Raw genomic sequence first — 26,992 nt, forward strand, 5'->3', positions numbered from 1 at the left:
GGTTGAGCAAAGGGCAGTTTATAATATAAACGTATGAAGTGCAGGAAAATGACTCTTTCTACTTATTTCAACGTGATCATAATACAAATGGGAAAGAAGTAACTGTATTACAGTTAGTACTGTTTAATAGACCTACAAATATAAAGATGCTGCTGCTGCTGCTCTTTGATTACATAACACAGCATTATCAATCAAAAAAAAGTTTAGGGTTGGAGACCGGCACTGCTCTCTATGGCTGTATCTAAGACGACCATCAACCCTGACACAACATGGGTACCTACCACCCTAACCTGCTGCATGTAAAGCAACGTCCTGCTTCTATGAAATGTCAGCATAGGGCCACACTGCCGTTATAGACAAGGCAACACCCCAGGGGTGGAAATTTCTTCCTGACCCCGAATGTAGCGATCAATCTGACCCTGAGTGGAGGGGCAACACCCTCTACTCAGGAACAGTGGTGGCCTTAGGGGTGTTGGGACTAGACCAGGGATGGGCAATTATTTTGAGCAGAGGGCCACTTTCTGAGTTTTGGCAACCCATGGGGGGGTCCACATGATAGGCAGCCCTGGGCAGATAAATATTAATTTTAGGGGCCCTGTGGGCCGGATAGAATGGCCTGGCAGGATGCATCCAACCCCCGGGCTGCATTTTGCCCACCCCGAGCTAGACAGTCATTTGGGGCCCCTTCGAAGCTTCATTTTGATGACCTGTAAGCCAGACATTTTCAATTTCAATTTAACTTTGCCCTACTGCACAAAACTGCAATGACAGTATCTTAATACAATATTGATACTACAGAGTTTTTTTAGCATGGAGCTATATTCTAGGTTCAAAATTTTGGGGCCCCCTAAGGTGTGGGGGCCTGAGTTGCTCTCCCCTAACGCCGCTACTGCCGGCTTTGGTCCTAACAGGAGCACTGGCACAGCCCAGTCAAGCTCGGCTATCCCCAACACCAAGCGCCTCTGCGGGAGGCTTAAAAACAACCTGACACATGTAGCAGGAAGGCGGGGGAGAGAAGCAAAGGCCGTAGCAGGAAGCCCCGGGCTCCTGTCTCCCTCCTCTCCCATCCCCCGGCTTTAACCACAGTGAACAAGCAGCAGCAGCGTGCGAGCAGCCTTGCCCTACGTACGCAGGAGCGGGGCAGGCGGCCGTGCGAGACCGGCCTCGGGCCTGGAGCGGCCCCGTGGGCCGGCGCGGCCCTGCTAGCCCCCGGCGCGGGGCGGCGCGGCCTGCAGTGGCCATGCGCATGCGCGCGGCGGGCAGGCAGGGTCAGCGCTCAGGGCTCGGCGCGCGGGCAGGCTGCTCGGCCGCGGCACAGGTGAGAGCAGGCGGAGGGGCTGGGGCGGGGCATGGGTGCCGGCAGGCGGGGCCGGCCTCTGATCCAGCGCCCGGGCTGGTCCTGACTTCACCTGCCTCCCTCCCGACCCCCCGGTGCTGGGGTCCGGCTTGGGCACCCCCTGCACTGGGGCCATTTCCCGCTCCCTGCCTGTCCTGCTTGAGGTAAGGGGCTCCTGCCTTCTTGCCGGGTCCGTACCGAGGGGTTTGACCCCAGGGCTGATAGAAAACTTCTACTTCAAGCAGAGACCCAATGGAAGTGCTGTCAGTGCCAGAGGGGTGTGATTTGCAGTGACATGCGCACCTGGAGAAACATACTCGCCCATGCACGCGCACCTGGAGAAACATGCACACACGGAGACACGCACACACATGCACACAGAAAAACACACGTATGCGCACAGAAATGCACACACGTGCACACGGAGAAGCGTGTGTGTGGAGAAATGCACACATGCAGACAGAAACATTCACATACAGAGAAATACGCACACACACAAACACGTGCACACATGGAGAAACATGCACATGTGCACATACAGAGGAAAGCATGCACATGCATACACACAGAGACCTGCAGATGTGTGTACCCACACAGAGAACTGAATGCACATGCACACACATATACACACACACGTTGTAGAAACATCTTTGCAGTTTACCTAGACTAGGTGCTACCTTCCCCATGCTCAGCCTTTGCTACTATAATATACGTACTTGCATTTGCTTGTTTTTCTCAAGTTGCACACAATCTCTTCCCTTTCCCCCACCAAGAAATGTGTGAAGTCCACTTGTTCTGAACTTTTGACTGTAGAGCTTTGTTATTAACAGAGGTTACTCGGAATCTGCTTCTCCTGTCAACAAAGGAATATATAGATATTTTTGTCTCTTTCTGACTTCTCTCCACAGCGCAATGGCATCCCAAAAGAAGTTGCAGGGTCTTGTAGCAGCTACAGTCACTCCGTTGACGTCAGATGGGTAAATACTACCGTGGACCAGCACAAGGGATGCTGTCAAAATTGGCAAGCCCCTGTTAATGCTAATTATACCTGTGTGCTGAAGAAGCATTATGATCCTGACTTTTAACAGAAAATGAATGAATGTACTGTAAACTTTTATCCCAGCACTTTATTTCTCTACTTCTTTGTCTACAACTATTTACTGAAAAAAAATCAATTTTCTAACTATCTTTACCATTCCAGCTATGATGGGTGACACAGAGCAATGGGGTTCAACCTTTTTGGCAGGCATCTCGCAAATTAGCCCTACATCCTCCCTGAGTGCCACTCCAATCTCCTCTCCCTTACTAATCTTCTGCTCTATTTCTGCTTCTTGCCCTGGGCTCCTTGACCAATCTGCTGCTTTGCTTTCTGCCTTATCTGCCACAATGCTGCCTGTTCCAGCTCTAATTTTTTGGTGTGCCACACAGAGGTTGCCTGTGCCACTTGTGATGTGTACCCCAGGTTGGCCACCCCAACATACAGCATGGGGCATATGTGTGTGACAGTAGTGAGAGAGTGACTGGTATTCTATTCCAGGCTGTGCATTTGTTAGCACAGCATTTGTGTAACAAGTGATTACTATAAAGTCTTTAAAGTACAAGTTAGAATCTTTCCAACTAGACTTTCAGAACTCAAGCCAAGTTTGCAGGCGTGGGAATGGGGAAAAGCATTCTGACTTGTAAATAAGTAGATGTGATCTGGGGTTGTAGAGAGACAAAGCATTCAGGATTTCACTCTGTCACACGTGGAACACAGCTGGCCCATTCTGTCTTTGTGCGAGCAAAGAGAAGGGTCAAGGTAACATTTGACAGATGCTGTTAGCAGATTGCATCCTGTAATTATGAAGGCTAGCCTGGGTACTTGTCAACACTTGTGCAAATGCTGTCTGTTTAGTCCTTGCAATTGTATGCAGTTGTACAAGCCATGTCCATGGGAGGCACATACAGCACTCTACGACCACTAGCTAATTACACCTATGCGGTGAAGAAGCATTATTACCCTAATTTTAACAAATTGCCATGCAGAAGCCACTGGCTGGATTTTTATAGGTGCTGAGCATATGCAGTTCTTAACTGTGGTTAAAGACATTCAGCAGTTCTAAATATCAGGGTCTGAGTGAGTAGCCCAAAGTCGAACAGCTTCTGTGTAGGAGAGCTAGAACTGGAACAAGAAATCTTCACTCTCAGGTCCCTATTCTCTGTCACCCCATCTTTGCATTTGAAGGAGGACAGTGAGATGGGGTGGGAGAGGCAGAGATGATTTTAAGCCATCTATGTCTTTCTTTAATGCAGGGGCTTCTTGGCTCCTGGTATAAACTGGATAACCACAGAACTGTTCGTTTCTCCTTTCCATACGTCCTCAGGAAGCAGAGAATAGTCATAGTGTGTTCTGGTCTCCTCAGCTCCCTGACTCACAAAGGGAACTTAAACAAGGGGCCAGAAGCATAACTTGTGCAGAATCCTTACTGTCAGGCCTATGCCGGCTGGAAAGAGACTGTTGGGATGCAGGATATGTTGCCTGCCTTCTTTACGGTCTCTTTACACTGTCAGAGTAAGTTGTTATGGGCCCCCCCGCCCCCTTTCCCAGAGGACAGTGAATCAGGAGTTGTGCTGTTTTTCTTATAACTTAAGAGCATCCTATTCAAGTGTTAATTCTTCTTAAGCTACAACATACAATATGAGAAACACGCATATTCTGTGACAGATGAAAGTGGTTTGTTTTGTCTCAGTTGTGGTTGAGCCAAGACCATGGGCCATTCCATCCCTTGGAGAGGTTAGGTGGTGAGTATCCAAGAATCCAATAGGAGGGGAAGCTGTGAATAATAATATTTTTACTGTGACCTCCTTTTAAATAACTTCTAAGTGCTCTACAAGCGACAGGCATACAAACCAATGAAATGCAACACCACAGGACTGGGCAGCCTGGATCCATCTAGTGGAATACTGAGGGGTGGGAAGAGTGAGAAAGACTTAAAAAAGTCATTAAAGAAAATTGACACCATTTTTTTTAACCAGTTCTGAACCATACAGTTCCATGTTTCTCTCTGGTTTCTGTAGTGAGCATGCTCAGTTTAAAGTTAAGTTCATATTTTTTTCCCCTTGCCTTTTTTTTCTTCAAACTCAGCCTGGTTTGGAGACAAGGTGTTCTTTCATGTATCCACCAGCAATAAAAGTTCTGAAGGACAAATTATCCTTTGTTAACACAGGCACAATCCATTGTGCCCGAGCCAACCTAAGTTTGCACAGATTATTGGAATTTTGCAAACAGTTCTGTTGATGTAGAAGAAAGAATAGAATTCAGTTCAATCTATCGTATCTCTGCATTTGTAAAGAGCAGTAAATAAGAGACATTGTGAATCAATAAGTGAATTGATTTTTTTTTGCACTCATATCTGAAAGACTACCTAAAAAGACTTCCTAGAATTCATTTTGTTCACGTCAGCCACCTGAATGAACCCTGTTGGGACTGAAATGAAAATCAGTAGTACCCAGTTTGAAGCCATGCTCTTAGGGAATAATAAAATGAATTAATGCTATAAGCTGGGAGTTCTTCAGTTGGAAATGAGGAAGAATTGAAAAACCTGGGGGTAATAGTTGATCACAGCATGACTGTCAGTTTCCAATATGATGTGAAAAGGCAAACAGTCCCACCTTGTATCAAAGAAGGTGCAGGTTTCCCTCGCTTTGTGTTGTGTATGTGCAAATTCACTCTTACGCGATGACCCTTTTTAAACCAAAAATTTGTCATATGCGAGGTAAATTCACTCTTATGCAATTGGTGTGGTGGAAGTCCGCAGTCAGCTGCTTTGTGCAGTGCATTGTGGGAGTGATGCGCACCAAAATATAGTCTCCTGTGTGGATCTGTGTTCCTCGCTCATTGTCTGCAACACATTTCTGTAGTTGCCATCCCCATTATGGTACCATCACACTGTGCTTGTGTGTACTGTCTGCTGTTGGTGAGTACCAAAATTGTCTTGTAAAAGTGGTAGAAATGGGTCTGGGGGCCAGTACAGTTGAGGTCTTGGAACGTATCCCTATTTGTTACTATGTAAAGTGGGTTTCCTTTATGCAAATTTGAGCTATGCACCACTTTCCAGGAATGCGTGTACAGCATAAAGCAAGGGAAACCTGTATTTCCAGTAGAGACAGAGATCTATCAAGCCATTTTACAACATAATCTGGAACATTTTGTTCAGTTTTGGTTGCTACATATAAGGAAGATCATTTCAAAATGTAACAAATGCAGAGAAGGATGATCAGGGAAATGGAGTATGTATCTTGCAAGAGAAGGCAAAAAGTTGGCTTATTTGGTTGAGAAGGGAATCTGATTGTTAACTGTAAATTTGGTGGTGGTGAACCCCCATAGAAGGAGAAGAAAGAGTTATGGTAAAAGATAGTGTTGGGACAAGAACAAATGAGTAAGCACTGTCCGTGAATACATTTTAGGCTGAAAAGGAGAAGTGTTTCTAACCATCAGAGCAACAAGGTTCTGGAACAGCTTCCCAAAACAGTGGAGTCAAAAACTGTAATGAGTTTGACCATGAAGCTTGATCAGTTTGTGAATGGACTTATAGGATGTGGTTGCCTGCAATAGCAGGAGACAGGAGTCAGTGACCCAGGAAGTCCCTTCCACTTCCATGTTCCTAGGAATTTTTGATGCCTGCAGCGGCTTCTTTAATCTTGCTATTTTTGCCACGCGCCCTCCCCACCCTTCCCTGATTGGCTGGGGGCCCTGATGGTCCTGCTGCTTGCTGCTGATTAACTGGGAGGCAAAATCCCTAGCATTTTTGCAACTGTGGCTTTTGCCTCCTGGCTGATCAGCAGCAAGGCCACCAGGGCTCCTCTGCCAGTCAAGAGGGGTGGTGGGGCAAGCAGTGAAAATAGCCAGATTAAATTAGCTGCTGCATAGTGCATTCTTGCTGTAATTTCAGTAGGTTCCTACCTATGTTCGTTACCTCTTTCCAGGAGTCAGTTTGCTTGGCCACTGCGGCAGAGGATTTAAAAGGGTCAAGACTGAGAGGAAGAATTAGGAAATCTTACAGTGTATGCATTAAAACCCTGGGGGAAAAATACAGCGTTAAATACCCTGTAGCAATGACAGAACAATGACATCTAGGTTTATGTTTAATTGGGCTTAGACTCTTGCTCCAGAAACCCCAAATTAGGTTTCATGTACAGCAGGGCTGTCAAACACGGCCTGCAGACTGGAACTGGCCCATGGAGCCCACGCACCAGCCCTGGCCCTGTGCAATGCATGTGGCATGCAGGCTGGATTCATGCAGCCGGGGCCCTGGATCCCATGGGACATGTGCAGTAACATGTTCAGCCCATGCACTATGGGAAGGGCATGGCTGGGGCTAGCCCCAGAGGCCACAGCACATCCCAGGGCCAGTGCATGCTTTATGTGGCGCACAGCTGTGTGCACCACACATGGCACAGAGGGCTGACATGGGCCACATGCTCCACAAAGTACCCCACCAGCATTGGAGTCAGCATGCAGGGCTGGTCAGCCTGGAGTGCATGCCCCATTCCAGCCCCTGCTGTGTGCAGTGTGCTTGGCTAGTCTGGCACATCGGGCAGCACATACTGGCCGCAGGGCTTGCTATGCAGCCTCCAGGTGTGCAGCCCCCAGGTTCAGCATAGGATGCATGGTGCCCATTGCACATGGACTAGACCTGGCAGTGCAGGTAGCACAGAGGGTCTAGAGCACAGGCTGCATGCAGTACCCTGGACCAATGCCCTGTGCTGTCTGTAGTGCTGGATCCAGCCCATGCACTGTGGGCAGCAGGCAGCGTGTACCTTAAGCCAGCCCTGGGGGCTGGCACATGCTGTGTATGGCACGTGGGTTGGACTTAGCATCATAGCTACTCCACAGGGGGTTGGTCCCAGTCTGGCCCTCAGACCAGCTTCTGGGCCAGATGAATTTGACACCCCTGATGTACAGCACACTTTCTAGACTCAGCAGTCTCAGTCCCTAGTATCCTGATTAGATGCTTCATGTACAGAGTTTCCCCTACATCCTAATGAAAGCAGCGTGTGAGAATTTTGGTCTAGTCTATACTTGTGTCTCTGCCAATGTGTTAGGGAGAAATGTACTAGCAATGGACTTGGACAGGGCTTCCTTCAATACAGATGTTGTTTATAGCCTTTCCTTTTTTTATTTTCTTTTATTTCAGAAAAATTAACCTGTCTGTGATTGGTCAGTATGTGGATTACCTGGTAGATAAGCAGGGAGTGAAAAATGTTTTTGGTAAGTCTTTATTAGAAATTACATTGTGCCTCTTCTCATGGGATACAGATGTACTGTGTCTTGTCAGCCAAGATGGGGTGGAGTAAGGGAATGGAAGTATTATAAAACTTTTTCAGTGAAAGAGAGCGTAATCTAAACTTATAGGATCTGCTCTTGCCCAAAGTTCCAGTTCTGTGCAGGATAGAATAAAAGGAACCATTTTTTTTATATCAGTGCTTTCTAAAAATGTAAAGATCTGCCTTAAATAAAACTGGCACAGCCTCTGCAGGTTGGCCAGACCTTAATGAGTGTGTTGTGTTCTGTTTGAAACAGTGAATGGCACAACAGGAGAAGGGCTGGCGCTGAGCTCCCAGGAGAGGAAGCAGCTGGCAGAAGAATGGGTGAATCAAGGGAAAAAAAAGTGAGTATCTCTGGGGAAACATTTCTGTTTGCCTAAATATAACTGCTTAGCTAAGCAGAGAGATCTGATTTAATTGTGCAAAGTCACATCCTCTAGTTACTTCCCCTATATTTTTTCCCTGGCCCCTTTATCGGGATGTCGCTAGAAGTGTCAAAACAAATAACTGTAGTCCTGTCTGACTCAGCCATCCATGAATCACTGACTTCTTTTCCACTCCTGGTAGGGCTTCTGGGTCTTCTCTTCCCATTCCTTTAGTGAAGGGGAGGAAAGATATTTTGGTAGATGTCCTTTTAGAATGATTTGGGAATAGCGAAAGAAATGAGTGATGTGACACAAGAAATCTTTTTATCTCCACTAACATGGCCTGTGTAAAAGCAATATTGCAACACCTCACAGTCTTTCAATATGTGTATATATATTGAACACAACACCCCGAGGGGTAAAGAAATGCTGCTGTTTTCGTTTTCTAGATGTGGAATCAAGGCCTAGAGTGACACAGTAAGTTCAGGTCTTCAGAGACCCAAGTTGCAATCCCCTAATCACTATTCTGTCCTCCCTTTGTGATATCTTTTATAGTTTGATACTGCTTTTCTTTGCCCTCTTTGACACTCGTGCCACAAGTGAAGCGGGGGTGTGGAACAGAGAAGGAAGGGACATAAAAAGTAAGAAAAACAATGGGCTAACGGAGGTGGCAACAAATGTGGTGCCCAGAATTAGCAAGGCAAGATGATGACTATGTGGAATGAAGGAATGGTGTGAGCAGTAAGAAGTAAGAGGGAAGGGAGAGAGAGACAGCACTTAAAAGTCCTGCCAGTTAAGAAAACTACCTGCTATTGGGTGGTTTCAGCAGTAAATGCAGCTGGGCCTATGTTAAATTGTTTTGTTGGAAGTTTAGGTGCCGTGTGTGTGGCCGGCCATAGATCACACTGAATTTAAACCATGCTCACTGTTGGTTTTACTGAACCTCTTGCTGACCCCTATTCTCAGCACAGGATGAATTTTCTGAAATAGACAAGGTCACTTGCCTTACATCTCATATGGGCACACACGGCCAAGGATGCCTTCTCCCATAGAGCACGCTGCATGATGTTCTTGATGGAATACCAAGGATTGGGCAGGTAGGGAGCAGCTTCCAGAAAGCTGAATATTGATCAGCTAGCACAACACAAAGACCTGGAAGCTTTTTATAGACCTTAGGCCACATCATACTCATGTAGGTAAAAGTGGGAGAAATCAGACAGGGAGGGAGACCAATTAGGGCTTTGTCTCCCCTCTGCATCCTCCCCCTACTCCTGCTCCATGACATTTGGGCAGGGATGGGAATGCTCCAGCTCCTTCCTCCCATCTCCTTGCAACCAGGGAATTGGCAGTCCTCATAGTGGTGGGGAGACAGTCAAATGTAGGTGATGTGAACTGGTTTGTACCAGTGAAAACAAAACAAACGTTTTGCCAGAAAGTTTTTATTTGGCTTTACATTTTAGGGATTATTCTTTGGGAAGTAAGGCAGAAATGAGAAGACAAAAATATTTCAGAAGGTAGGATGAGGAGAGTGTGTGTGATTTGTATGTTCCCAAGAGAAATCTGGGTTTAGTTTCTTGTTAAAAATATATGACATTTCCCATGAAAAAATAATGGGTGTTTCTTTATCCAGCTTTAAGATTAGCTCTCCGAATTTGCTGAACACGATAGGTATTCTGCACATTCGTTTTTATCTGTGTAAAGTGGTGTCAAGCACCATGAATTGTTCACAGAGATGTACAGTAGGGGTATGCAAAACGGGCCCTATTTGATTTGGATTCGAATTCAGCCTGAATTAGGGGCAGTGATTTGATTCATTGATTCGGATCACGGTCCCTAATTCAATTTGACGAAATCCAAATCTGAAGATTCAGTGCTGATTCAGAGAATCAGCGATCTGGACATAAGACACAGCTTGAAAAAATTTTTCTACGTACCTTAAGGTAGCAGGTGCAGTACATGAACGCTGTGGGGCTGGGGCGTATGGAGCATTCCACGGGAATGCAGGGCAGCCCTTCACATGCTCAGTGGCGAACCCAGAAGTGGACTGGAACTACTTCCGGTCCGCTTCCGAGTCCACCGAGGAGCATGCAGGGGGGCCCCCCCATGCTGCCTTGGTTCAGCGATCGGCTGCAGGGGGACCCCAGATGCCCCCACCAGACCCAAGAGGCACCAGTCGCCAAGCCGGAGGGGTGTAGGGGAACCACCCCCCCACCCCTCCCCTGTGCACTCCCCAGCAGACCCAGAAGTGGATTGGAAGTCCTTCTGGTCCACTTCCGGGTCTACTGCCGAGTGTGCTGGGGAGCCCCCTGCAGTCCTGTGGGACACTCCATGTGCCCCAGCACTGCAGTGTTCACAAGTCCCTGCGTCCTAGAGGTATGTCGAAAAAACATTTGAAGCTTTCTCTATGTCCAGATCTTTCCAATTCTCTCTTAATTGATTCAGAGGGTTCCAATTAGATTCGGAGAGATTAAAGTGTTCTTTGATTTGATTCGGATTCAGAGATTCAGCCACCGAATTAGGCTGAGTCTCCGCCAAATTGAATCGGGGACCAAAGCTTCACACAGCCCTAATGTACAAATCTGACTCCACTAGGGGCAAGGCAGAAGATAACCTGGAGAGCGTTTATTTTAGGACGATCAGTGGACTGTTGTAAGGCAGAAACTCTAGGAATTAGATTATGACATCAGGACCTGGGTGTGGAAGGGAAGTAAAAAGTGGGGTGCTGGACTAATCTTCCTGTCACATGTTGACACTTTTAGTTCTAGATCTCATTTAGTTTTAACAGCTCTGTGAAGTACCTGTTCTGGGTTAAATACTGGGCTTCATATACAAATTCTCTGGTACCCTTCACCAATGCTAAACTCCCATGATTCTTTGTTTTTTCTCTTGTACAGGTTGGAACATGTGATCATTCACGTGGGAGCATTAAGTCTACCAGAGTCAAAGGAACTGGTGTGTATATGATATTTTCCTAACCCCTTTCCTTTATCTTACTGTTTGTGTATTTGTTTGTTTTCCCCCTGAGTTTACATGCAAGTTACCATTTCTTCTCCATCTTGGGGGACCTTCTTAATTCTTGAGTACACAAGTGCTGAGTCTAATCAGATTGAGCTGGTTTGCTTTACCAACATTTCCCTGGTGGTGCTGTCACTGTGCAGAAGGTATTACTATTGGAGCCCCATCTTGAACAAAGACTTCCTTGTCCAAAGTGCTGAATAAATGCAAAACAATGTGGGTTTTTATATATATATATTTATATAAACTAAAACTAAAAACATGATATATAGATATCATCATAGATATATCTATATATCATGTTTTTAGTTGTAAAGAAACCCATCTGAAAGTTACCTGATGTCCCTCACGTGAACTAATCCACTCATCTCAATAACACAATTATCAGGTTTTCTTGCATATAGCACTCACCTGCTCCCCCCACCTCCAAAATTATCCCCCCAAAAGTGGGGTAACTGCATTAATCAGAGAAGCTAATTTGCTGTCTGAAATAGAAGCACCCTGCTTTGATTCCTCCTCCACAGTGCAGAAGTTGTGGTATAAAAATTTAGGCAGTTAAGGCAGTCAGTTGATTTAATCGTTCTTATTGTTTCTCCTTTTTCATGCTTTTGATGTTCCACTAATCTTGCTAACCTTTATTAGGGCAGTTTTGCTCTCTGCTACCTGCTCCTAACCTCTCCCCTCCTATTTCACAACCAAATCAGGAAAAAGAGGCTGAGTCACCTGAAGATTAGATTGTGTCCCTGCTCTTTATGGCCATAACTCTGGTTGGGGGGAAATGTATTCATTCTGCCTTTCAAAAACAAGATGTGCATATTCCAGGGCATGCTGCATGCCAGAAAACACAGTAATAATTTAAATTATGTTAATGGCTTTACCATGGGTCATTTTTAGGAAAAATCCCAGCTACCCTGGGATGGTAAGGCTACTGTGAGTTAGTTAATTGGAGAGGCCAGCCTCACTGCCCTGAACTGTACTCCTGTTGTGGATAGGTTTAATATAAGGTTTCTAATTTTGAAGGTTTATGTTAAGCAGTTAACTTAAGGAACATAGGTTTGGAAGAGCCCTCCTGGAAGTCTGTCAGCTTGTCATGAGGTGGTTGTCCTGATGTCACTTTAGTACTGCTGCATCATGGTGTTTGCTATGTCCTAAAGAGTCTCAGGGATTCTTTAACATGCTGCTGGGTAGGTGTGCAGGATTCAGAATCTCTTCTCAAAATCGGGATGCTTCTGGAGAAAGGGTGACAACCTGAAAATATAAGTGACTGAAGGTCTACTGCTGTCCTACACAAACAAACCCCCAATTCAGCATAAGCTGCACGAAAATACAAAGAGGGTTAGTAGCATTGTGCTAGTGACATGCAAATACTACAGTGATTGGTGGATTAGGAAATTAGACCAATTGTACGTTTCAGTAGCAACCCAAAAGTACTAGCTACTGGTATTATCTAGATCCCTGAATATAACATATCTTTCCTGGCTTCCTCCACTTCTCCCCTTCATTCCTTTCTTTTTTTTCCTCAATTATTTCTTCTTCACTATCTCCTGTGAGTCTTCCAGACCCTCCCACTCCTCTTTCTTGGCTATCCCTTGCTTCTGTGTATGCGTACATGCATATGGTAGTGTAAAAGTGATGTTGTAGCCATGCTGGTTCAGAAATTATATGAGGGGCAAGGATGCAGAGAAATTTTCAGGCCAAGTTCACTTGTTTCCTGGGTAACTGCTTGGGGAAGGGTGGGAATCCAGGTCATGTAAATAAGTGGAAGGAGGGATTTTAAAAAAATCTTAGGGAGCCAAGTACTGATTTGCCAGCTCTTCTTGATTTCTACAACAGTAGATGCAGGCAAGCTGCTGAATCCCTATGTCCCTCTTTCCCTATCTTTACAATGGAGCCAGTGACACTAACTTATTTCAGGGCAGATAAAAGCTATTAGCCTGGGATACTATTTATTAATCAGGTAGAGTGTGCTTATACATGTATGTAGGCCATTCTGTTTATGAAAGGTTAAATTTATCTCCAGTGTAAACTGGCACAACTCACGCTGACCTCTGATCTGACTTGGTTCATAACTTATGTTTTTCTTAGGGTTCATAACTTATGTTTTTCTTAGGGTTTCATTCATAGCTGTGGAATGTAACAATCAAGATGGTTCCTCTCTTCTATATATGTGAAAAGCATCTACTGCGTATATATATACCTCTTGTTTTTCCTTTCTAGGCCAGACATGCAGCTGAAATAGGAGCCAGTGGCATCTCTGCAATAGCCCCCTTTTTTTTTAAACCTAAAAACAAAGGTGAGTAGGCTTGCTGTGGCTGTCAGACTCTGTGAGATGCTCTTCTTTATCAGTTTCCTGAACACTCAGAGTATTAGCAGTATACTCTGGGCAAGATAGGAGGGCTGTGAGAAGCTTTGGTCCCTGATTCAATTCAGCAGAGATTCAGCTCAATTCGGTGGCTCAATCTGTGAATCCGTATCAAATCAGAGGACCCTTTAATCTCTCTGAATTGAATTGGAACCCTCTGAATCGATTTGGAGATTCAGACATAAAGACAACTTTAAATGTTTTTTTTACATACCTCTAGGTAGCAGGGGCTCCTGAATGCTGCGATGCTGGGGCGCATGAAGTATCCCACAGAGGTGTGGAGGCTCCCCAGCACACTCGGCGGCAGATCTGGAAGTGGAACAGAACCACTTCAGGTCCACTTCTGGGTCCTCCAGGGATCATGCAGGGGGCTCCCCCATGTCCCCCCAGCTCAGCGACTGGTGCCTCCTGGGTCTGGGGGGGCACCTGGGGTTCCCCTGTGGCTAATTGCTAAGCGGGGGTGGGGAGGGGAGACCAGCACGCTCCCCAGTGCACCCGGAAGTACTTTTAGTCCACTTCCAGGTTTGCACGTGGAGGTCCCCCCCACACTTCCCCGCACTCCTGTGGGACGCTCCGTGTGTCCCAGCATCACAGTGTTCACAAACCATGCCTACTACCTCAAGGTATGTAGAAAAACTTTTAAAACTGTGTCTATGTCCGAATCATTGATTCTCCAAATTGGCATCAAATCTTTGGATTTGGATTCAGCAGAATCAAATCAGGGACAATGATCTGAATCAGTGAATCAAATCACTGTCCCTGATTCAGGCCAAATCCGAATCGAATAGGACCCACTTCGCACACCCCTTCCAGACAGCCTAAGCCCGATCAGCCCCTAACTGACACACCTCCGAGCCTTGCAGGTATTATCAGTTCCTGGTTCTGTGTGTATCATATTACTAGAAAATATAACAATTTGTTGTGGTGTTTTGATTTATGCACAACCGTCACAATATGAAGAAACTATGGGAGCACAAATAATTATTGTATTTACTCAAAGACAGCCCTGATTATAAGATGACTGCCCACTAATTAGATTCTAGTCAGGGAATATTTACAATTTTGTTATAGTTTTACAGGTGTAGACTGGCGGGCCATTAGTGGGTGTTCCTGTGCTGAGCCACACACCTTCCAGGCTCTGAGTGCCTCCCTGGGGGCGCCTCACATCTGGCCCACCTCCTTCCTGGAGGACACCTGCTAGTCTGGGGGTAACGCCACCACCACCCAGGGTCTGGACTGATCCTGGCTCTGTGCCTCCTGGGAAACACAGACCTAGTAGTCCTTGACTCACAGCAAGAACTTGGGGTGCTTCCCTTGGTCTGAAGCAGAAATAGTAGTCTCCCTTGGTCAGCTGAACCAGGGGGACCCCAAGGCATAATTTAGACCTTCTCCCAATAAGTCTTCCAGGCTAGGTACAAAGGAGAACTTTACTGTTACAAGGAGTAGGTTTGGAATAGGGTACAGAGTAGAGCAATATCAGAGAAATCCCATAGAGTGAACAGGGTGGCTGGGTAGCCTTTGATCACGCAACTGAGTTACTGAAAGCTATATATCTAGTTAGAGCTCAGGTAGCTTACTCACACGTATCATTGCGAGGCAGGTGGAGATTCCCTCTGGAGGTAAGCAGTTCATTGCTCATGAGTTTCAAGAGAGAGAGCAAGTTTCAGATGATCCAGCTTCTTTCTGAGTTTTTTTCATCATGGCTACTGCCCCTCCTTCTGGGCAGTCCTTCACTTATATAGCCCTTATAACCTCATTTACCTGATCCGATGAAGGCCAGCAACTGTTGGGTGCCAGCCAACCAATTTGAAATGCATCACTGGTTGCCGGGTAGACTGGCAGGGTCTCTAGCACCCTCCCAGTCAGGCTGGCATTGCTTAGAGCAATAGGGAGCTTAAGCTCTGATGCCAGTCACGTAGGCAGAGGGAGCAGGTTTTCCCCCTCCCTCTGGAATGTATTCAGCTCAGGTTACACCTCAGGGTTACCTGGAGCCCATGGGATGTCTGCCCTTTGCAGTAACCATGTTAACCAAATTGTCACATAGCAGAGTTTTTGGGGAGAGATAGAGGTGGCATTCTGCCACACACACTCGAACTATTAGAGGTTTGCCTTGAATTTGCCCCTCTCCCACTGCTACAGCAGGGAAAATAGATCTGGGGGGTCAGGTAGCCCCTTTGCCCTCTGCTTCTCCCCAGCTTCTTCCCTGGGCAGCCTCTTCCCCCTTTCCTTACCGTCAGACCCTGCTCTCCCTGGGCACATTAAAGTGAGGAACAAATTTGAAAACAATAACCTTGAAATTAAACATGGCTGTAGCAATCTGCATGTAATACCCATGCACTTAGTTCATCCAGAATTGATGCATGTTATCTTTTTTTCTTCTTGAAACTACTGTAAGTTTTAGCACAGGTATTCCATAAACACACTTCTGAGCAGCATTTTGGCACCTGTTTATATGTAGAACAAACCTTTTTTTTTCACCAAAAAAATCACTGTATCTTTACAGTTCTGTCTCACAAGTTCACCTGGCAGTCCATGACACATCTACAGATAAACCATCATCATCCCCATTACAATAGCCATAACCGCGCACCCACTGCCCGCACGTCTATCCCTATCTCTGCCCAATCCAATCGCGTAGGAGACTGCCTTAGCACCCTCTTCCCCCTCCCAAATGTTTCCCCAGTCCTTTCACTGGTTATTGTCATCATCATCGTTGTTATCCTCTCCAGTTGTCCCACCTCTGCACATTTTGTGCCAGTGTTTTCTCTTCCATGTGTCCTCTACTCTTCTCCCTGTCATCTTGTTTTGCCTTCCTGTAGTACACCTGCAGCTCAATCGCTCCCATTCTGATGCAATCCTTACATGGGAGGTTTGTATGCCTGTACATGAGCAGGTTCCTGGTCTTCTACAGGGTACTCCTGAAGCAGATGAACTGGTTGAAACAAGCTGTCAGGGTCCCTTGCTGCTTGGTCAGGTGTCCAAACAGCACTACCTCTTTGGTGAGGGTCATGACCTGTTACCATCGTGTCCTCATGATTCTCCTCCACATCTCTCTGGTGTATGGGCAGTTCCAGAGAAGGTGGTTGATTGTTTCCTCCTTCTACCAGTAGGTTTGCCTGGTGCAGTTCAGTGGGCCCCTGCCTTTCTCTGTGTCTCGGTACCCACATGGGGAATGCCCAGTGGGTTACCTGCCAGTTCAAATCTTTATGCTCCTTCTGCAGGTTTATGTGGAAGATTAGCTCTCACATGGCCTGGCAGCTATTGCTGAGTAGTATATCCAAGTGTGACAGTCTTGTCCCTTACCCTTACCACATCCTGCATCTTACGGTGGTTGGCCAAGGTCACTGGAGCCTTTTTGTGCAGTTTGTATTTGCTCTAAAGGTGTTCTTTCAGTGGTGTGTACCAGTATTACAGCAGGTGCCCTGCGAAGTATTTTATAAAGCAAGCCATTTTACAGTCTGCTTCAGTTGACAGTTTGCAGATTTGGTCCATGTACTTGGCCTAGTGGAACAGGAGAATGTTGTTAAACAGTTAGTCTTGTTTAAATGTCTGGTCCACATGGAACTGAGGAGCAAATTTGAAAGCAATAACCTTGACATTAAACATGGCTGTAGCAATCTGCGTAATACCCGTGCACTTAGTTCATCCAGAATTGATGCATGTTACTTCTTTTTTCTTCTTGAAACTTCTGCAAGTCTTAGCACAGGTCTTGTCCATTTAGTCTTGTACAGCGTGGTCCTTGCAACATTCTCCCATCTCGAGCCCCAAAAGAAGATGCACATGGCTCTTTGGATACTATGGACAACTTTCTCTTGGGGAGCAGGGGGAAGACCGGATGTACATAAGCACTGGTAGCAACACCATCCTCATGAGCACCACATGCCCCCCTATTGACAGGTGATGCGTGTTCCATAGTCCCAGTCTATGCTTCACTCTGGCCTCAGTCTTTTTCCATACCTTGTCCATTCAGCTCCAGATTGAACTCCACCCCAATGATTTTCACCACCTTGTGTGGGACAGAGACTCCCAGGGCCAGCAGGTACCCTTGCTCACATTGAGCTTGGCCCCTGCCACTGCTCTGTATACCTGGGTGTGTTGTAACACTCTTTCCACTGACCACTTGTCACTGCACAGGACATTGAGGTCATCCATGTAGGCTTGGACTCTTGTTTCTGCCTCACTTCCCATGGGGATCTTCATTCCGCTGATCCCAGGATCTCATATGAGCTACCGGGTTAGCAGTTCTGTCATGCAGATGAACAGGATTGGGGAAAAATGGGCAGCCCTGCCAGGTGCCTGACTCCAGTGTGATCGGGGCAGTCAGCAACCTATTCACCAGCACCCTGCTGCTCACTTCAGTTTACAGCATCTTTATCCAAGCAATGAAGGTCAGGGGGCCCACCATTTTCTTCAGCATCTTTAACAGGACCTGTGAGACACTTGGTTGTAAGCTTTCTCCAGGTCAAGATTCAGCATGGCTGTGTTCCGCCCTCTCTCCCATTGGTACTACAGCATGTCTTGCAGTTGTAGCGTGGCTTTGTGGATCAGTTACCCTGGCACTGTGCATGATTTCTTCATGGATCGTGGCACTTGTAACAGACTTAAAGCACTCAACCAAGACTTTGACCATCAGTTTATGGTCAAAGTTCAGGAATGCCATGGATTCCCAGTTCTTCAAATCCTCCCTCACCACCTTCTTATGAAGAAGGGTTATGAGGCCCTGATCCATCCCTACCTCCAGGTAGCTCTCCTGCAGCCATTCCCTATACACCTTTAGCAGGTCTGGACCCACATGGTCCCAGGGGGTGACTCCTTGAGCAAGCTTTCTGTCCCAGAAGTCTTACAATTTTTTAAGCTGTGGGGAGTCTTGGTGGTCTCCTCCAGTGTCTACTCCTCCACCAGCTTCTGGCCCTCATTCCCCCCCCCAAGGATCTGGGTGAGCTCCTGCAGGTAGTCCTGCATGGCCTCTGGGTCCTGAACTGTTTGGGGCCCCATTTGGTAATGTTTGCCAGACATTTAAGGTTGGTGTAGAAACAGGAATCACTGGAAATGGGAAGGAAAGGCACAGCTCAGTTGTGGGAGTGAAGAGGAAGTAAAAATGTATGCAGTGTAGTGGCTCACCATGACTTGAAAAAGAGTTGGTGGTGTGGGGGACTACACTTAATGGGCCCCACCATTAAATCTTATTCAGATGGGTTACTACTATCAGTCGGGGTCCTTTTTTTAATCTGTTTGATATTGTCTGGTTTCTAATAAAATGTTACCAAAAAAAAAGGTTCCCATCAGATTGTTTCTCCCACATGGGCTATGTGTTTTATAGCAGAGGTTCCCAAACCTTTTCTTTTTACAGACTCCACTTCCAGATTTACCAGCTGTCTCCGTATCCTTTCCAGCACGTTTTATATTTTAACTCCTTAAATGCCAATCATTGTAATGAAAATTAAATCTGCCATTTCACAATTTCTCCTGTGTACCCCCCAGTGGTACATGTATCACAGTTTGGGAGCCCCTGTTTTATAGTCATGCTCAGTGTTGGCTGTATTTAATCAACTTCATAGTTAGTTTTCATGACTGAGCACATGCTGCTTTTGACAGCAGGTTAATGATAGACAGTGTATTTAGTGAGATTTCCTTGTATGCAAATGTAAGATGTGGGGCTGTTTTCCCCATGCCAGCTGGGGGAAAAAAAACCCTCATCTTGTATTTGATTAAATGCTGTATGTTTTCTAACCATGTACCATAAGTAAGGCCAAGAGCATATACATGTTGTGGTATTGTTGACTTTTGAAACATATGCAGTGGGGACCACTAGAGTGGTCATAAAATATTTAATTCCTGTACAATATGCCTGCAAAGTGCAAAGAGATGGGACAATGGCAGCTCCCCAGAGCAAGCCTGTGAACCTGAAGTCCTCTTCATTGGAATGACCTCCTTCCCATGACTCAGTATGTGACTGTTTTATTTCACTCTCTCTTTCAGATGCCCTGGTTGCTTTCTTAAGGGAAGTTGCATCTGAAGCCCCTCACATTCCATTTTACTACTATCACATTCCTCCTTTAACAGGTGTAAAGAGTAAGTACCACTTGTCCACATCAGGGTGCTCTCACCTTCAGGAGCATCTGTCAGCCTCAAACCTCTTTCCACTGTCTGCTGCTAGACCACTAAGAACAAGATGAGATTAGCCACCAAGCCAGCTTCCTAGACCAGGCCTTACCAGTTAGTCAAGGAAATTTTGACAGCTTAAAGAATTATACCCTTATCTGGCTTTGTGTAAAATTAATACTCCTCACCACCGTAGGAGTAACCAGTCTGTATTTGCCAGTTGCTCTGAAATGCCCCTTAGCACAGATGATCAGTAAGGTCTAAGATATAACAAAAAGATGTATTACATAAACAAGAGAAATCTTAAAAGCAGGAATATTGAGACAGACAGAAACATAAGAACAAAACTTGTAAGAATTAGATATGATCTTACCTTGCACTTTACCCTAAAATGCAGCTTCTGCCTCGGACTCCATCAGTTTTCTGCATGTAACTTGTTAGCTTGCACTATCCAGCCTCCATCAGCCAGGGGCCTTAGTTATCCAAAGCCCACAAGTCCTTAGACAACCATTTTCCATTCCAGGTATGTGTTAAGTACCTTCAGCTTATCCATTCATCTACAATCACAGAATCATAGAAAATTAGGGGTAGTAGGGGCCTCAGGAAGTCATCTACTCTAACCCCCTGCTCAAAGCAGGACCATGCCCAACTATATTATCCCAGCCAAAGTTTTGTCTAGCCAGATCTTAAAAACTTCCAAAGATGGAGATTCCACAACCTCTCCGGGTAGCCTGTTCCAGTGCTTTACTACCCTCCTGGTGGGGAAGTTTCTCCTAATAATCTGAATACATTCTTCTTTTCAGTTCTCAGGGAACATGTATATATTATTATGTGGGTAATTCCCAACTCCCTACGATATGCATCTGTATATCGTGTGATACGTCATTCCCAGTACATCCACAGTGGCTAATACTGCTACTGCTTGCCCCACTGCCAGAAGTGGATAGGGATTTGAGCCATGGGGCCAAATTATTTTGATACCTCTGTTATAAATAATATACAAGCCAGGAACTGAAAAATGATGGGAGAAAGCCACTAGTAGCAAAATGATAGGCGCTCTTCAGCTGAGTGGGGTGTGTGTTTGATCACTGTAATCCTGGCTGTTGTCAAGAACTAAGATCTAGGGGAGCAGGTATCAGTGAAAAGGTTGTGTGAACAATATCATGGTACTGATGTAATCATCCTCAAGTGCATTTGTTCACCTGTTCATTTATTTCAGAGATATTTTTATTATTTGTTTTAGAGCAGTTTAAGTAACCAAGCGCTTAAATGTGGACCAGAAAGTTGTACAGGAGCAAGTCTGCCCAAGTGAACTCTGGGGGAAGGTGATGCTTTTGGGGAGGAGAGCAGGGACATCTCATGATACTGAAGTATGATGCTTCATTTGAGGTTGGTGTTCTGTGCAGTTTGTATTGAGGACCTGTTGGATGGAATAAAAAAGCAGATCCCCACCTTCCAAGGCGTGAAATACAGTGACACAGACCTCTTGGACTTTGCGCAGTGTATGGACAAGTATAACAAGGAGCAATTTCTGTTACTCTATGGGGTGGATGAGGTAAGGGCCTCCCCTTCTAGCAATACTCTAAAATCATATGGCTGATGCTAAGATGTGTTGTGTCAGAACAATTGCCACTCAGAATGGAATTTAATCCCAAACATTGTAATGCCTTGTACTTTTACTGCTTCTACTTCCTTTTTGTTTCTATTATATGAAGTAAAACACTTTGTCTTTCACCAACTAGCAACTGTTAAGTGCTCTGGCAGTGGGGGCAACTGGAGCAGTTGGAAGGTCAGTTCTTTTGTACTTCTTATGTTTTGTTGCTATATATTCCTGGTATCTCTGGTGGGGATCCCAGTTGCTGCAGTGTCCAAGCATTCACAATCTTTAATGTATTTTTGCATCCTCATAATGCCCTTGTGAGGGGGGAGGGGGTGCTATTGTACCCCACTTCACAGATGGAAATGAGATCCAAATATAGGTTCGTCTACAGCAGGGATGTCAAGCTCCCTTGGCCCCTCCCCAGGTCAGAACGATTACATTCTGAAAATAAAACGTTATGCTACAAAACCTGGGTGTAACTTACTCTGATCACAGTGCCCCGTCTAAGCAGTGCTTATTGATTCCTCTTTGGTTTTTGGCAGCACATACAACTACTTGGGCCAAGCAAACAACTTGATGTTCCAGGCTTATGCAAATCAGGACTTTGCCTTAGCTAGGAAGTATCAGGTATGGCATCTCCACCTATCTGTAACAGGGGTGGCCTTTCTTTCCACCCTTAAACTTCTTTTATTGAAAAAAGTTTAATTCTTTCACTCTGGGTTTTTCCCATGTCCTGTATATATTGTACTGTACTGGTTTCTCTCACGACCAACAACAACCAGTCTGTCTGGCACCCAGGTAATCCATTTATTTATGTTTTAAATACACACTCTAGGCATTTACCCATTATCTTGTTTTAACCAGTCACAGCTGGCTTTTCTTCCCTTTGGGTAACCTGCTCTTCAGCCATCAAAACTGTGTGTGCAGCAGATACTGTTTTTCTTTTCTTCCTATGGGCAGGAATGTTTGGATTAGTCCCAATCACGTGCATGCACATCGTTGCTTTGGATTTGGCCCTTTTCACATTCCAATGTATGCTCCTTTCACCCAGCCTTCTCCCTCTGCCCTTCCAGTGCATGTGCATTCACAGGCCCTTCTGACTAGTCTGGGCTACCTGGCTACACCACCTGGCTCTCCTGCCCAATTCAGACTGAGTTTTATGTCTGAAAGACAGCTATAGCATTCTTTAGTAATGTAATACCCTGCTTCAGCAAACTGTTGTGACCATGCAGCATGGTAGGTTTGAGGAGCAGCCTGTGAGTTGGACTCAGGTCCTTCTTGGCTTGCCAGGAGAGAGATATCTAGCCAACTACTGGCTGAAATTATCTACAATTTCTCTGAAGGAAGCACAAGAAACTCTTATTGACACTAATGAGATTTTTGCTCAGGAAATAGTTCCACCTGTCTCTGCTGAAGCTCCCAATCTAGGACAAGGTTACTGAGAAGGTTATGATGGTCTTTGTTGTAATATTGGTTTTCCTAGACACCAGCCTGTCTGGTTTCAGGCCTGTACATGGTATAGGAATGACACTGATTGCCTGGGTCAGTCTCCTTCTGGTATAGAAGAATCAACAGGTATCCATGCTGATTAGTTTAGAAATGTCAGTGTTCTTTAACACTGTTCCCAGGCAGCTGTTTCTGTTCTGCCTGAAATCATACTAGGAGTGCATGGAGCCATTTTTGAGTAACTTGCTCGTTAACAGTAGGCAATAGCTTTTTGCATTGGGGTTCTCTATGCAGCATTCCTTGGGTAGGGGTGCCTTTGCTGTTCTTACACTGAGGCCAACTGGAGGGTAAGAAGGATATGTGAGTGATAGTGTAGTCAATATGCAAATGATGCACCATTTTCATATCTCAGTCTGGAGCATACAGATTAACCCCTCAGCTCCTTGTTTTTTTTTAAAGGATGGACTAGTACAAGGATGGGCAAAATACAGCCTGTGGACCAGATCCGGCCTGCTGTTGGGTGCCCACCAGGTGATTGGAACTGGCCCCTGGGTGCCCCTGTGGCACTCTGCGTGGGGCCGAACCTGGCCTGCTCCTACTTGGGACAGCTCACAGTATACTCCCACCCGCACACCCCAGCCCCAGCTAGCATGTACAGCTTCCTGGTAGGCCTACTCTGGGTGGGGCCACAGCCACTTGTGTACTGCTTGGCTGCCCATGTGATTCCTGCTCCTTCCCCTGCTGTGCTGCTTCAAACAGAGGGAAGCTGCAGCCAGGAGGATCCTGCCCCAGTGCATGGGGCTTCAGCTTCAGGCTACCTTTCATCCACTTGGCCACCTGGTGCGATGAGAAGCCACCTGTAGGTGGCCAAGTGGCTGAAAGGTAGCCAGGAGCTGGAGCTACACGTGCTGGGGCAGAAGTTTGTCTGGCTGCAGCTCCCCTCTCCACCACTGCTGTGCGCACGCCCACCCCCACTTCCCATGTGCCACAGCAATGGCAGGAAGAGGAAGAGCCACTGGAGGCAGGGGAAGCTGAGCAATACCCAGGTAGCTGCAGCCGCACTAGGAGCAGCCCCGCTGGGAAGTCATGCACGTTGGCTGGATCTAGAGCTAGTGGGGTGGGCATGAGCGCAGGCACAGGCTGCCCCTGGCAGGAGCATATGGCTGCTGCTAGGATGTGTTGTGTCTGGACAATGTGGGGCTTGGCCACATGCGGAGTGCTTCAGGACCAGATGCTGGCCAGGAGCAGGGTTGCAGACCACATCTGCACCAGTACTGCCTGGGCAAGGTCTGCTGTGCACACTCCCCTGCACTTCTTCCCCCCACCCACCACTATCTGGCTCCCAGGACTTAGTGTGCAGGCAGCCCCCTGCATGTACATACTCCCCCCACACCTATGCTTGTACCCACAACCGCCTACATGCCCACCACCACACACTCCTCCCACTATATGAAAGTAAGACTTAATTTTGAACTATTATGCAATTGTTTCTATACACACTATTTAAAAACATAAATCAGGACAAAAATTATTTTTTAAAATAAAATTAGAATATGGTATAGTAGATGTCTGATTTATAGTATGCAATTTGTTTTTCATCTATAATTTGTTAAAATGATATCTTTTGAAAGATTTTGTGTGCAGCCCTCAACAGCTCACCAAAACTCATTAAGTGGTCCTCCACTCAAAATAATTGCCTACCCCTGGACTAGTGGCTAGAGCAGTTCGTTGTTTAGCTAGGATCCTCTGGAATAGGAGGTCTGAGTTGTAGGCCTTCAGAGCGTGGTGCAAGACTCAGCAGCCTTCTCAGACTATTGGGTGAAGGGAGCAGGTTGAATGAGAGCGATGGCTTGAGTGAGCCTGGTCCTTTTGGGTCATTTTATACTTTTGGAAGGGGGCGGGGGGACTTTTGCTTAGTTGTATGTATTTATATTATTGTTGTACAAGTATATAATACAGTTTGAATAGCTGTGTCTTGTATACATAAAGAAGTGAATAACAGTACTCTTGTCTTTGTCTTTTCTAGTTCTGTATTGGGGAATTCCTCAGCTTTGTATTCAAACTAGGTAGGTGCTGCAGTAGATTCATCCTTCCCTCATAACACATGGATAGTAAGCCTCTGAATGTCACTAGTGCTCCCGAGTTTCTACACCAGGAATTCCTTCCTGAAGGATATACAGAGTAGATGTCATGTCTGCCATTTCTCGAGCTATCAGCAGCTTTAAAAATGTGCCCTAGGTTGCTTGCTTCTTATCCTGACTCTTCCTATGCATTTTTTCATCCCAAGCTCCCTTCCAGTTCCATTATTTTGGGGTGTTCTCAATTCCAGACAGAATAAAATTAGTCTGACAAATAAACCCAAGGAACCTGATGCTCTTTTCCTCTTCCCTACTGTAATTTAGGAGTAACTGTGTCCACCTCAGAGTTATACCTGTGCAGAAGTAAATGAGAGAGAAAAGTCAGGCCCTGGAGTTTTAATGCACTTTTAAGGGCAGAAAAATTACTCAAAAAAATAATATTTTTTATAGCTCAGGCATGCTCCCTATATGTTTTCAAAGCTATATTTATTTACTCCACTGCCAGTTTTTTTTATGCTGCTAGCACTGCAGAGCCAAGATAGCTTTGGAAGAGTGGATTCTTTCTGATTTGTACATGAATAAGTTGTCAAATAAAATGTTGTTTCAGAACCTGTATGTAAACCTAGCCAATGGGGATGGGCCCATGGAAGCAGGCCCCATTTGATTCAGATTCGGCCTGAAATCAGGGACAGTGATTTGGTTCATTGATTCAGATCACTGTCCCTGCTTCAGTTCGTCCAAATCCAAATCGAAGATTCGATGCTGAATCAGAGAATCAGCGATTCAGACACAGACACAGCTTTAAAAGTTTTTTTTATATACCTTGTAGCAACACGGCTTGTGACCACTGCAGTGATGGGGCAGATGGAGCGTCCCACAGGAGTGCATGGGGGCCCTCCACGTGCTCAGCAGCAAACCCAGAAGTGGACTGGAAGTACTTCAGGTCCACTTCTGGGTCTGCCGGGGAGCGTACGAGGGGGGCCCTCCCATATCCCCCCCAGCTCAGCGATTGGCTGCAGGGGGACCCTGGCTGTCCCCCCCAGACTCAGGAGGCACCAGTCACCAGCCAGGGGAGTATGGGGGGGCCCACTACACAAGCTCTGGCAGACCCGGAAGTGGACTGGAAGTGCTTCTGGTCCACTCCCGGGTCTGCTGCCAAGTGCAGTGGGGAGCCCCCCGCACTTCTGTGAGACATTCCATGTGCTGCAGCATCGCAGCATTCACAAGCCGCCTGCTACCTAGAGGTATGTAGAAAAAACATTTAAAACTGTGTCTATGTCTGAATCACCCCAAATCGATTCGGGGGGTTCTGATTCAATTCAGCGAGATTAAAGGGTCCTCTGATTTGATTTGGATTCAGAGATTCAGCCACTGAATCAGGCTGAATCTCAACCGAATTGAATCAGGGACCAAAGTTTCACCCAATCCTACTAGCCAGGTCTTTTATGGGTTCCTGGCTTGGGTTTGCAAAGTTGAGAGTTAGAGGAAATGTTTGTGTATTAAATACATAAATAACTCTAAGCTGATCTAGAAGACAAAGAGCAACTGGAAACCCCTGCAAAGCCACTTTTCCAGAGTTACTTTTGGAAATGTAAGCATATGTTAGTAAATATTGTGTAGGATACCTTTTGGAGGACAGTATGCCTAAATAAAGGTGGTTTCTGCTATTACCTAATTGCACCATTCTCCCTGCTGAGAAGTGTTTAAACCCAGGGCTTAGTCCTCCATGTCACAAAAGCTGAAAAGTTTGCTCCATTAATATTTTAGAGCCCCCGTTTAGTAGTGTATGTTGAAGTGAGATGATAGGTAACCTGCTCTCCTTTTTCCCACCTAGGTTTCGGTGTTGCACAGACTAAAGCGATCGTGACTTCCTTGTCTGGCATTCCAATGGGTCCCCCACGACTTCCACTGATGAGTGCCTCTGAAGAGTTTATCATGAAAGCAAAAGCCAAGCTGGACAGCCTACCATTCCTCACCACTTACCCAGCCAAGTGATTTGATATTAATGTGGATCTGGAGGTTTGGGGCCTTCCTCCATCGTTGTGATCCACCTGAACGTCCCTGCTGGGACGCACCAACTTTTTTCAGGGAATTTGACTTTCTGTCAGGGGTGACCTTGGTGGTCTATAACTAACCTTCTCTCTCTTAGCTTTATGTGGAGGGGAAACTCTACAGTAGTTGCCTTTGCACCACAGGGCAGAGGCTTGGTATCTTCCAAAGAAAACAGCTTCTCAGAGTTGGAAGAATCTGGCTTTTCCTAAACAGAGGAGAAACATTCCTGAGTTTCTCTGAACTGGGAAGAGGACTATCTCCCTATTTCCATCTACCAGAATTCCCTCCAACTAGGTCTGTTGTTGCTTTTCCTGTGTTTATCCTTTCATT

At 45.9% G+C, this 26,992-nt stretch overlaps 1 protein-coding gene across 3 annotated transcripts; it reads left to right on the forward strand.

Moving 5' to 3' along the window:
* The first annotated feature begins 1,234 nt into the window (after positions 1–1,234).
* NPL (N-acetylneuraminate pyruvate lyase) lies at positions 1,235–26,808 on the forward strand. 3 transcript variants are annotated; one of them, XM_019530962.1, is made up of 12 exons: positions 1,235–1,318; positions 2,245–2,313; positions 7,513–7,586; positions 7,899–7,986; positions 10,902–10,959; positions 13,240–13,315; positions 19,364–19,456; positions 20,893–21,041; positions 21,229–21,275; positions 21,629–21,713; positions 24,559–24,598; positions 26,445–26,808. In XM_019530962.1, the coding sequence occupies exons 2-12, from the start codon at positions 2,249–2,251 to the stop codon at positions 26,603–26,605; spliced, it is 936 nt and encodes a 311-aa protein (XP_019386507.1). In that variant the 5' UTR covers positions 1,235–1,318; positions 2,245–2,248; the 3' UTR covers positions 26,606–26,808. The 3 variants fall into 3 exon arrangements, with proteins under 3 accessions (XP_019386507.1, XP_019386509.1, XP_019386508.1); XM_019530964.1 differs by lacking the exon at positions 24,559–24,598 and having other exon boundaries at positions 26,445–26,546; XM_019530963.1 differs by lacking the exons at positions 7,513–7,586; positions 7,899–7,986.
* Positions 26,809–26,992: the final 184 nt, after the last annotated feature.

Source organism: Crocodylus porosus, unplaced genomic scaffold (genome assembly GCF_001723895.1).
Source record: "Crocodylus porosus isolate Cpor-Errol unplaced genomic scaffold, CroPor_comp1, whole genome shotgun sequence".
Taxonomy (NCBI): domain Eukaryota; kingdom Metazoa; phylum Chordata; order Crocodylia; family Crocodylidae; genus Crocodylus; species Crocodylus porosus.

Coding starts and splice junctions, on each gene's coding strand:
- NPL (XM_019530962.1), top strand. CDS start 2,249: ATGGCATCCCAAAAGAAGTTGCAGGGTCTTGTAGCAGCTACAGTCACT. Junction 7,587..7,898: donor GGGAGTGAAAAATGTTTTTG/GTAAGTCTTTAT, acceptor TGTTTGAAACAG/TGAATGGCACAACAGGAGAA. Junction 21,714..24,558: donor CCTTAGCTAGGAAGTATCAG/GTATGGCATCTC, acceptor TGTCTTTTCTAG/TTCTGTATTGGGGAATTCCT.